General features: G+C 34.8%; 1 protein-coding gene across 7 annotated transcripts in view; it reads left to right on the top strand.

Annotated features, from left to right (window-relative positions):
* The window catches only part of Pvr (PDGF- and VEGF-receptor related), a 31828-nt gene that overhangs the window by 5814 nt on the left and 13990 nt on the right, over positions 1–12024 (top strand). For 2 of the 7 annotated variants that reach the window (XM_028302300.1, XM_028302301.1), the window contains exons 2-9: positions 4622–4960; positions 5040–5149; positions 5490–5655; positions 8076–8227; positions 8634–8802; positions 10070–10190; positions 10558–10739; positions 11704–11846. In XM_028302300.1, the coding sequence (XP_028158101.1) occupies positions 4622–4960; positions 5040–5149; positions 5490–5655; positions 8076–8227; positions 8634–8802; positions 10070–10190; positions 10558–10739; positions 11704–11846 (1382 nt within the window). Of the gene's footprint in view, positions 1–4621; positions 4961–5039; positions 5150–5173; positions 5656–5932; positions 6066–8075; positions 8228–8633; positions 8803–10069; positions 10191–10557; positions 10740–11703; positions 11847–12024 lie in introns of those variants that run through there. The other 5 variants (XM_028302303.1, XM_028302302.1, XM_028302305.1 and 2 more) reach the window with 5 other exon arrangements.

Below are 12024 nucleotides of genomic sequence, written 5' to 3'. Positions count from 1 at the left end.
TCAAAAAGAAAAGATGCTTATTTCCTGATTTGTATATTTAAAAATACCACCTTTTTATTTTTAACTTGTTCTTGTGTTCTTAAAAGCTATTGAATAATTTCTGAATACTTATTCTTACTTACATCGTAAAAAAACAATATTGTGTTAATTTGAATTTGTTTGAATGAAAGAAAATAAATGCAAAAAATACAAAAGTCTATAAATTTATGTTAATTTATAAAAACCTACCAAGCTAAGTAGTTACAATAGGTTACATGCACAAATACTATTGTATTCAACTATTACCTAATCTAATTGCTGTCATATGTACCTACTATGTATATCGATGACGGTTCCTTTCTTTTGTATTCGGACTTTGTTCTGACCTTTCAGTTCAATTATTTTAATTTAAATGAAGTTTTAATTGCTTTGTCTAACTACAACGAGCAAATAACACTTGCCGGCTAGTTATGGAGTTAGACCTTTGAGAATATTCCTGACCTTTAGAGCCAAGGTCGCGGTATAAATACACGCCATGCCAGTTCAAGAACACCTTATCAGTTGTCGAAATAAAAGAACTTGCAATAAATCAAATGATAGATAATGTTATTGCAATAGCGTCCTATTTTTATTATGAAGAGGTTCTTCTTAATATTCAGGAAAATAACAGAGCAATTTGAAGGAGAACCTGCTAGATTCAGAGTCAGTTTAGTAGTATTCAGTCAGTACGATATATCTTCTTCGTCGTAATTTTGTTCCTATCCCAAATAGAAATTTAATCTATGTGAACGAAGTAATTTTTTTGGACAAGTCAAAGGCAGTTTGGTCTTTTCTTTCATTATGCATGTTAGTTCCTATCCCCAGAATGTTAGTTCATATTTTTTAATTCAATCTGACATATGACTTATAAATAATACGGCTTACCATAAAAAAAAGTAAATAAAAGCTTGTAATAATGGTGTATATAATTAGCCATATCAGATCACGATACTGACAGATACTATTTTTTAAACTTAGAATTTAACTGCTCTTCTAAAGTACCTACACATGGAAGAAACTTCAAGCAACAAAAAAACTTGAAGCCACTGCATTTATTATTCCTACCTAATAAACAAAAAAAAGTTTGAATGATATCATTATTATGTATCTAGTGCAGCAACACTAATTGGGTTAATACACTGGTCATCACAAAAATCGACCCTCCCGCGACAAGCACTTTCAAACGTATGCATCCCCACACTTCCCACCAATATTACTATACTATATTACCATTTAAAAGCCTTGTTCTAAACATTAAAGGAAAAGTTTTTACCCCAAAAATGTGTCTGTAGAAGAATCCAGAGTCACTTCTTCAAAAAATAGGTAGTTACGCTTGAGCCAACTTTTATGGCTATAAAACTGTTAAGTTGGGATTAATCGCTATCCATCTGTTAAAGAGGACACGTGAGATCATTATTTGGTTTTATAACCATAAAAATTGGTATAATATTGATCCCAGAGGTGAGCCCAAAGTGAGGTATTTTTTCAAGTTTTTCAAGTCACATTTATTGTATGTTAATCGTTTATTAGGAAATTAAATGTGTTTTTCTTTAAGGATATTTATTGGGCTTTCAAATAACACCAATATTGTGGGGGCACCATGATTGTGTCAGTAGAAACGAGTTTTCGTGTAAAACGTAGGTGGGCCGATTTTTGTGATGACCAGTGTAGTAACTAGGTACTTATAACAAAGTATTTTTAGCTCTAGTAATAGCTCCATCAATGAAAAAATAAATAACATACCTACATTTACATGTTACTCAAAATCAGTTAAGTACAATTTGTACTCGTACGTACCTACTTAATGTTCTGTACAGTCGGTAGCATATGATTTTTGTCGCAAAATAGCATTAAAATATAGGAAGATCTAGTTTGGATCCCTAAATGCTGCCGTTCAAAAAACGCTAAGTCACAAAGTTACAAAATTATACTCTTTCTGCCGCACTCACCTTTAATGTCACCGACGTCAAAGAATATAAAATATTCAGACCCGCCACGGCTTAATTGACCTCTCTGATACGTCATAATAACAAAACACAAACAAAAAATAAAAACATGACTGGATAAACCGAGGAATTCGACGTTAGTACCATCTTAACTTAATAATTCAACTAGTATTTTGGTAATTACTCTGGACTCCGGAAGTGACTGCTCCGAAATTTATCTAGAAAGATAATTAAATAAGTACTCAGGTACTTGGTTCCGTTTTAAGTGATAGCGTCATTAAAAGAAAATTTAACAATCAGTAATAATCTAGCGATAGTTTCTACTCGTATGTTCGATATGACTAGTACAAACAACTTGAAGTTCATCTTTTATACAGTTAAAACTTAATAGAAATTGAATTGAAGCGACAATATTAATTGAGCTCTAGATTTGTCAAACAATGAACAGTTAAAAAGTCAAAGAACTATCCATAAAACATTTTTTTTCTTATCTACTCGTAGTGTCGTAGTCCATTGAACTAACGGATAGACTACTACTTCTGACGTAGTTTTAACGCAAGGGACGTATGGATGGTTACATTGTGAATAGTGTAATCGATGAGTAGGTACCTATTTACCTAACTAGGTATGTATTAAAAACTGTAGTTGTGAGTTTATTTGTAAGAAGTAAGTAATCACTAAAACAACTGAATCGATTTTCAAAATGAAAACAATATACCAACCAAATTGAGAACCTCCTCCTTTTGTTGAAGTCGATTAATTATTCTATCAGTTTAAAAGTTGTTATTGTTCTTGAGCAACATTGGCTTATTTCTGTGACAGATCTAAATTAACGCTGCTCCCGCGGGCAAAAGCCAGTTAAATATTGAAGTCAAATTCTTTAGTAATCTGTGATACCAATCTAGGTACTAATTTCTGTTACGACTTTAACGACGGCCTGTCTAGCTTTGCGTGGGCGGGTTTAATATTAATGACAGCGAAAACAGCACTAAAATCAATTAGCACTTTTACTTAGTCAACGATAACGTCGCTGAATGCAGCGACTGTGTTTTGTTTTAAACTATTTGAAAAATAGATTCTTTTATTTTCCATCCATCACATTCAAGTGTTATCCAGACTGTTCCATAATATTTATAAGTAGGTAGGTAGTTTAAGTATTTCATGGTACTGGAGTGAGGCTGTTTATGAGGAAGCAAGTCGTTTTATAATGTTTTAGCAACAGGATGCCGCTGATAAGATAAACGCATTCATCCGTTACTCTTAACAACGTGTTTTTGTTGTAATTAGGATTGTTATAATTAATTAAATGTATTCCAAACACATGAACTACTTATAATTAATCCGATGGATGTTCAAGTCTCTACATTGACTAAAAAAAATATTATTATTGTTATGCACAATGTTAATAAAGACTACGAGTAGGTAGGTACAAGCAGAAAAACGTACGTAGATGTTACCCATAGTCGCGAAATGTTATAACGTTTATTGGCACAAAACATAGACTGGTGTTAATTTCATTTTGATAGAGTTCATGAGATTTTAGCGTGACCTCTTTACTGGGCGCAGATTAATAGAAATGAAAGGTCTTGATTGTTTGGTCTTGTCTCGGTTTCAAGCAATTTAGTCGTACATTTTGAGGACTCATTCTAGAAAACGATTGAAATTCGTACACACATACCTACGCAATCCGCGGGCACATTAGCTACTCCTGGAATTTTATGTAATGTTTTAATGAAATTAATAATTATTTATCTTTATTGTAAAATACACAAAGCAAACAGTTACAAAAGCGGCCTTATCTTAAAAAGTTTAGCTAGTTTCCTGAATGTTTTCCCAGAAAATGCAAGTTGATATATTAGTTACGTCGAGAAACCCACTCAACCGTCATTTCGGCGATATCGTTCTCTCGCCTCACCCAAAATGTACGCAATATCAGTAAAGTGACAATATTTGTTCTGGACTGGGAAAGACGTCAGCGTTTTCACTTAATGTGATGACCATTAATTTGTTGATAAGCAGAACCACGGGGTCCTAATCACTTAATTGGTCGGTCTTCGGCAAGTTTGGCGATCAATCGTTATCAACGAACGACGCGACAGAGTTCATTTGCTGTGTTAGTAGGAGTAATTTCCCGAATGTTGACCGCACCTCACCGTCACGCCCCGAACCGCTGCTAATTAATAGTGTTTTCGATAGACATGCGGACAAAGAGACGGCTCGCGTTACACTTATCAACCATTAACCTGATAAGCTCACCGAGTAGCCCACTGGAATCGCTCTCTTCACCCCCTTCGCGGCGATATATTACTCCCTCAATTGATGAGGCACTAAACGAACCCTTGTTAGTGCTCGTGTCAGTAACGCGATCGCCGCATGCATAAATTACCATGATAGGAATATTTTCTACGAAACAACCCTAGTATGTATAGCCATAGCTTCATCAAAGAGTAATCTATTAAACGGTTGCGTCACTAAAGTATCAGTTGTCGTAGCGTTATGAAGACTATATTACCTATTACGCCCATGAGAGAGACATTAAAGTGTTTATAATTTCAAAACACTTAACAAATTGTGTTCGAATTGAAGTTCTTCATTTGCTGGTCAACTGGTAAATACGAGTACATAACAAATATAGGAATGTTCGTTGCTCTTTTCAGATATCCAAGACACGAGTTTAATTGGCCCAAATCTATATCCAAAGAAAAATGAAATAATACTGCGAAAAGGTCAAAATTTCACATTCACTTGTAACGGGAACCGTCCTTTAGATATAAAACAACAAGTTTTACCAGAAGACTGTTTAACAGAATTTGTTATGGAACTGGACGATGAAGACCCTCTTAACGTGTCTTTAACTCTTTATAACGTTGACTATTGCGCTGTGGGCTATTACGCGTGCTTCGATGACACGATTGACCCTCAGGATATACTCACAAATTTCATAGAGGAGCCAAATAACACAGAACATGTCACGTATACTTACGTCTATGTAGATGGTGAGATTAATAATATTAGCGACTTGATTTGTTGTTGATGCATGTACATAATTAATCTCATGAATTGTAACAATTTTAGGCCCAATGCTATTTGCACCTGTATCAGAATTTATAGAAACGATAAACGAAAATAAATTTCTACTTCAATGTAAACCAGCCATGCCAGACACTGAAATGTCATTAACCCTGGTATGTATAATAACGAACAGTATCATAAGAAGTTTTAATATCGTCGAGTACCTAAGTAAAACAGTCGTTTGATTTTACTTGCCTACAGTGAAAAGAGATGTCAATTTAATAACTAATCCAACTGGCTTTGCATGAAAGCATTATTAATATTCAAAACAAAGCTTAAACAATGAGACAGTTTTATTATCAGTACGTGAAAATCTTTACAAACTAGTTGGTTCACAATATGTCTCAAGCTCTGCGCAAGCAAAAGTATGTTAACGCTTATTGCTGACTATAGTACTTGTACTAAAGCATGGACCAACACTTGTGTTTTCATAACATCATTCTTAATATCCAGGAAATGACAGAAAGTGAATTTGGGTATGACAGTTACGATCCCAGAATTGGGATGATTGTATCCAATGAACAATTCGCGGACTTAAATATAGCTATTCTCGTATGTGGTGCTTCGAGACATAATAAAATGGATTACAAATATTTCTTGTATGATAAGAATCAGAAACGTAGGTGATTAGATGTGTGTTTCTTTAATAACTTTAAGCGAACCACATTCACGAAAACGATAAAAAATCTATTTTGCTAAATCAGATTTGAGTTTACGTAGAATTTTACTAAGCTTGTTCTTAGACTGATAACGTTTCAAATTTCATGAATGTGGCCTCATTATACGGTTTTTCAATTTTAAGTGCTTTACAACTACAATTGAGTTTAAAATTGAAAAACAATTTATATGTATATTGGAAACTAACAACCCTTTATTTATTTCGCTATACATATTAGCCAAAGAGTAACAAGACAGCAAAAGTTATAAAGTATTCACCAAAGATCGGGTTCGTAGTAAAGGCAAAAGATCATTATTATTACCAGTGCCATGGAAGCAGAGGAGATGTAAAAAATTGGAAACCACTTCGTCGTAAGTAATACACCCTGATGTCACCCAACGGTAGCGTGGTGTTATGGTTTCATTCATCAATTTATTTTTCTATTCTGTGTCGGTCAGCTTGCCGCTTGTCACTTAATTCTTTTCTATGTCTTAACTCTTTGGTGTTTTGCTCTGCGTGTTATTTGCACAATTTTTTTTTTCAAACTAAAATTTTATCACTAATCTACTAATTTTATGTTTTACTTTGATGTCGTAGTTATTTAGTGAAAAATGTGTTGTAATTTAATCTTCGTCGACTTATTATTGAACGTTCGGAATTCGTATACACTGTTTCGTCAGCTCGAAGTCGAATTTTTGTGTAATACAGTGTTATTTCTAGGGCACTGGTAGTAAACTTGCATTACTTATAATTGTTAAGGACATTTACATAATTTTGCTTTTCGTAATTGTCTCGTATATAGAAGTTTTATGTCATTAATGGATTACTGAAGATACAAACAGCTACAGATTTGATCTAGATACGAGGCAAATATAGTGACTACAGTTGCATGATAAAACGGGAATGCATGAAAGATTTTAATTTATATGTTTGAAGTCTGTCATAGCAGAGTTAATAGATCGAAATAAAAGCTTTAACGTTCTATGTGAGACAGAGTTTCAAACATATTGTATAATTTATTGAATTATGTAATTAAAAGTTTTTAGTTCAGAAAAACCATGAAAGGGGGGTTACCTATTTAAAAATATATAATATTACCGTGTAATTATATTATGTATGTTTATTGTTATTATTGAATAATACTACAAAATAAATATTTGATAATACTTTAAAGATAACGGCACTGTTATTGAGTATTCCTGTCAAATTTACTCAAAGTTAATTTGTAACGCACGGAACAAAGTCAAATGGTTTAAATTTTTTGTTGGCGTATCTATAATTTAATTAAACTTAGATTTGGTTATTAAAACGTTCAATTGATTATATTGCATTTTTTTGCTAGATTGCATGTGCAATGAAAATACGATTGATGTGGTAGCTAAGGAAAGTTGCATGATAAGTGTTGTTGTATGGCTGTTGTATAAAAACTTGAAATTTTGTTCTGTGTTGAAAGAACTGAGGTTAGGATTTCCCATTTCAATGCATTAGGAAACTACTGAGTTCAATGAGTTTGTAAAAAAATATTTAAGAAAAGAGGCAGTTAGGAATCACCTGAATCACCCTATACCTAACCAATATGCGTATGTATNGTATGTATAATTACGTGGGGTCACTTTTGAAAAATTTCTCTCAGGTCAGGTCTTACTCGTATAATCGGAGCTCAGTAATTAATGCGAAATATTATTATTATCATCATTTCAGCTACAGGACGTCACTGCTGAACATAGTCTACCCCGAATGATATCCACAACGCCCGGTTGGTAACGGCCTCCATCCAGCGCCTACTGCTACCTTATGAGATCGTCGGTCCACCTTGTGGGTGGACGTCTCACGCTGCGTTATATGAAATTCAACAAATATTTCATCATTAACTTTTCGGTTAACCGCCGCTTAGGCTGGATTGCACCATCTTATATTAACAATAACAATCGTCAAAAGTCAGTCAAATTCCATACAAAAACACCGGTTATGGTTATATTGCGGTTAAAAGTGGTGCAACTTAGGCTGAATCAGTAGTACCTATATCTGTCATTACGCATAAAGTAGATAACGCCTCAGTTCAAATTAAAAACAATGTTATCACTAATTGGTACTTATTACTTAGATTATCATTGTACTATTTAATTAACCTTCTCAATGGATTGGAATGGGACGCATCATGTTGAAGGGAATCAGGCAGAGCCGTTATCTTATAATTAGTAGAGTAGTTTAGAACAGTCACACTTAAAACTAGATATTTTGGGTTCAAAATAGCATCTATTACAACCACCATAAGGTCCAGAGTGTCTAGCTTGATGTAGTGTCGACTGTTTATTACTTCTTAATTATAATTTATGACTACTTTATTTGTTTCATGTTCTTTAACCCATGGTCTGTTGCAGCAAAACCCAAAATGAACATTGAAGTGAAAATTACTAAAGCACCTTCGAGCAAATATTTTATGAAGGGCGAATCGTTCACCCTAAATTGTACCGTGACCTATTTAAATAACTCTCCTTATGCGTTGGTATGGACAAAGCCACGTAAAGATAAGGTAATTCTTTTATTTTTTTAACTCGCTAGCGGTTGGACAATTGATTTTCATAATAATGTATTGTTGTTGTTTTTGAAATTACAGCCTACGTGTGAGATTTTCAAGTTTCAACAAAATCCACCCAGTACTTTTTTGACAAACATAAATTCGTTCTCACAAACTTTCGCGTTTATGAGACTCAGATCTTCAAAATCCTTTATGCCCGTTTTCACCATCAATCCCTAATTTTTAAGTGACCCCTAATGGTAACATATATCAGGAATTTTGTTTTCATAGGGGTCACTTAAAAATTACGGATTACACTATGCTATTAATAAAACTAACAAATACCTACCTCCTTCACGAGTAAGTTTAAATAAATTAACGCATTAACGTTGAGTTAATATTTAAAATATTATTGTTCTAGGATACTGATGTAATTGTAACGAATGAGAAATCCTTTGGTCAAGGGAGTGTGCTCTATAACACCTTGACGATAGCGAATGCCGACGTGGATGATCAGGGCAACTACACCTGTGCCCTTGCTTCTGCTATGGACAATCCACCAAAGACTTCAGTCTTTAAACAATATTTGGGTAAAGAAATTACTTAATTCATATCATTCAAAGTAAATACACTGAACCGTAAAGAAAAAGGGTCGGTTAGAAAATCTTCAATTATCTGCAAACGTATGAACATGACCTAGTTTTATGAAATAGAGACTAAACTAATTCAAGTTTTTTATTTTTCATCATCATCATCATCATTTCAGCCGTAGGACGTCCACAGCTGAACATAGGCCTCTCCCAATGATTTTCATGTTGATCGGTTAGTAGCGGCCTACGTCCAGCAGCGCCTTCCTGCTACCTTTATGATGTCATCGGTCCACTTTGTGGGTGGACATCCTGCGCTGCGTTTTCCGGTACTTTTAATTTTTTATTCTTAATAAAATGAAAATTTTTCAGTAGATTACGTTTCATAAAGCTGGGTAAGTATACCACCTAGTTTTTGAGGATGTAGAATATTTTCTAACCCTTTTCTTTGTGGTTCTGTGTATGTAGTTCATATTATATTTTTTTACATAAGCAAATCTGTTTGGTGAAGGGTAGTAACGTAATAAATATTGTTGTCGTAGCATGATACAGCCAATATAATTAACCTGCTGTTTAATTATAAACGGTCTAGTCCAGGGATCGGCAACCGCTAGAGATAGAAAAGCCAAAATATTTTTTACGAAAATTCTCAATTTTCCAGTTTTATAGAATCACAAAAAATACGCTTATTTAATTTATTTTGATGGCTTCCGTGGTCAAGTGGCGAACAATTAGTTGTATTTTAATAGTGTGGTCAGTTCTGAGGACTTTTATTTGATTTTTAAATGTTTTCGTAGAAAGAGCCCCAACTTTAAGTCAATGAAATGCGGCTTGCAAGCCGCTGGTTGTCAACCCCTGGTCTTGTCCAATAACTTTGAGATATTATTCAACCGATACAACGCCCAGAAAAGTGTGATAGCTAGCCTAGTAACTGAAACTGACAGATATGTATTTGACTGCAAACATAAACGCACGCTATTGTAAATTTAACAAGGACCAGTTTCAATTAGCAGATGAACAATCCAGATAATCGCTTCGCTAACAATAAGTTCATGCCAAATGAATGTTTACCTGGATAACTGTAGGTATTATGGCTAGCCAAGTAATAAACACTGCCCTTCTTAAATAAGTTTTATGGTATAAACCCAGTAAAGGTTAATTAAAAAGGAGAATAAGTATAAGAAAATTTTTTATAGATTCAAGGTTCTGTTCTTACATTTCATCACAAAACAGGTTAATTATAAAATTAAATCATGTCTTCTTTATGTAGAGACACCGTTTATAAATCTCCAAAAACATAGCGACGTACAACCGCTAATCATTGGATCTAAATTAAGGAGTATGACAATGCAAGTGACAGTAGCAGCGTATCCACATCCGACGTTTTCTTTGTAAGTATTCAAACTGCAAATCCTCAAAATGTATTTCATTTCTTTACAGTATATATTTCATTAACAATTGATATCGAAAAAAATGGGTCACATGCTGTCTTTAGCATTGCGGATCGGCGATTTTGCGACTCATCATCATAGCACCGTGATTTCGCGACTTCTTGCGTTCGGACGCGGTATCGGAATTGCACGTTTCACGTCGAGCTTCTGAAAAGCGACTCAATTGCTGCGTTTTTAAGTTGTCGATGTAGAATATTTGGTCACTACATTTAGCTTCTAAAAAGCGGCTAAATCGCCCATCGCTGAAGATAAAAAAGTAGCATGTGTGCTGAGGCTTTAATAATGAATCTTTTCGTTGTTTTTTCAGCTTTCGCGACAATAAATCACTGACAATAGACAACATCAAATACGCGTGGATCTTCGATTCCGCGACTAAAGATATCAGACTCACGATCAAAAATATTACTGTGTACGACTCCGGGAATTACACAATAGTGGCAAACAATGTCTACCTCACAGAAACCGCCACGTTCGATTTTAGAAAAAAAGGTAAGTCATAAATACCCATTATAAAGACGTAATTCTTCAACGTAAGTATGTTTAANTAAGTCATAAATACCCATATAAATAGGTAATTCTTCAACTTAAGTATGTTTAAAGCTATGGTCTTCTGTAAATCTGTACGCGCACGATCGTACATGATGTACGTACGGTACATCCTGCTGCACCGTCAGCATCGACCGCCGGGCGACCCATGAACCCTCAACGTGCACCGTCGGCACTCTACACCGACGAGACACTAACAAATACCTTTGAATGTGTATAGTAAATAAACCATGTATAAATAGCATACTTACTACCAATAAATCAAATATCAACCGTCCGTCGTTGTGTCTCATTTCCCCCCGCTGCGGCCAAGACACACTTAGCCGTCGCTATGATCAGTCTGGTGAGTCTGCCGGGCTGGCAGCGGGTCTCCGCCGCCTACCTGCCGTCCTAACGCTGCTGCCCTAGGCAACCTGGGCACAGCTTCCTTCCTATCAACACTTATTATAATCTATGTATCTATTGTTGGGCAGGACTAGGGCTCTAGGGACTTAGTGTCTTAGGGAATAGGGACTCTAGGCTCACTAGGGAGTTAGTTCCCTTCCTGACCGCATATCCCATGAAATAAATAAATAAATAAATAAATCCCGGGCACGGGAGCGGTGCCTTACAACCACTGCCTCCCGCCCGTACAAAATCTATAGTGTAACTGTACCTGAAATAAATAAATAAATAATTAGGTCTATGTAGAGCTGCACCGGCTAGAGATCTAAATTAGGTATAATTAATAACCAGCAATGTTTATGTTTTTACCCGACTGCGCCAGAAGGAGTGTTATTTATTTAGTTATAAAATGTTATTTTTGTCTTTTTTTACGTGTTAATTGTCACTTCAACTCTTGAATCATGTTCATTTCAGTTTCAGTTTAATTAAGATCTTAATGAAGCAATCAAATGTTTTGTTACAGCGCCCCCTGTCGTTGATTTTGGATCGGATAGCGCTAAAGTGTGCTCATTAGATGCACTAATAACTTTTAGTTGTAAGGCTATTGGTTACCCCTTACCCAACATTCAATGGTTGTTTTCTGATGGCGTAAACGAGACCACATTGGTAAGTCGTTTGTAAGTAATTTGTACAAATCAAAAATTAAATTACGTTGGATATCTCAAAACATTTGAGAAGAACTGAATGTACTTTTACTATTGGATAATATATAATTATTAGGAGTAAATGCTAGTATTTTCCCGCAACTTCGCCCGCGTTATTTGCGGTCTGCCACAGAATTTCT

Source organism: Ostrinia furnacalis, unplaced genomic scaffold (assembly GCF_004193835.3).
Source record: "Ostrinia furnacalis isolate ACB-3 unplaced genomic scaffold, ASM419383v2 OfSCF1098, whole genome shotgun sequence".
NCBI classification, from domain to species: Eukaryota; Metazoa; Arthropoda; class Insecta; order Lepidoptera; family Crambidae; genus Ostrinia; species Ostrinia furnacalis.
This window is presented reverse-complemented; position numbering and strand designations above follow the sequence as displayed.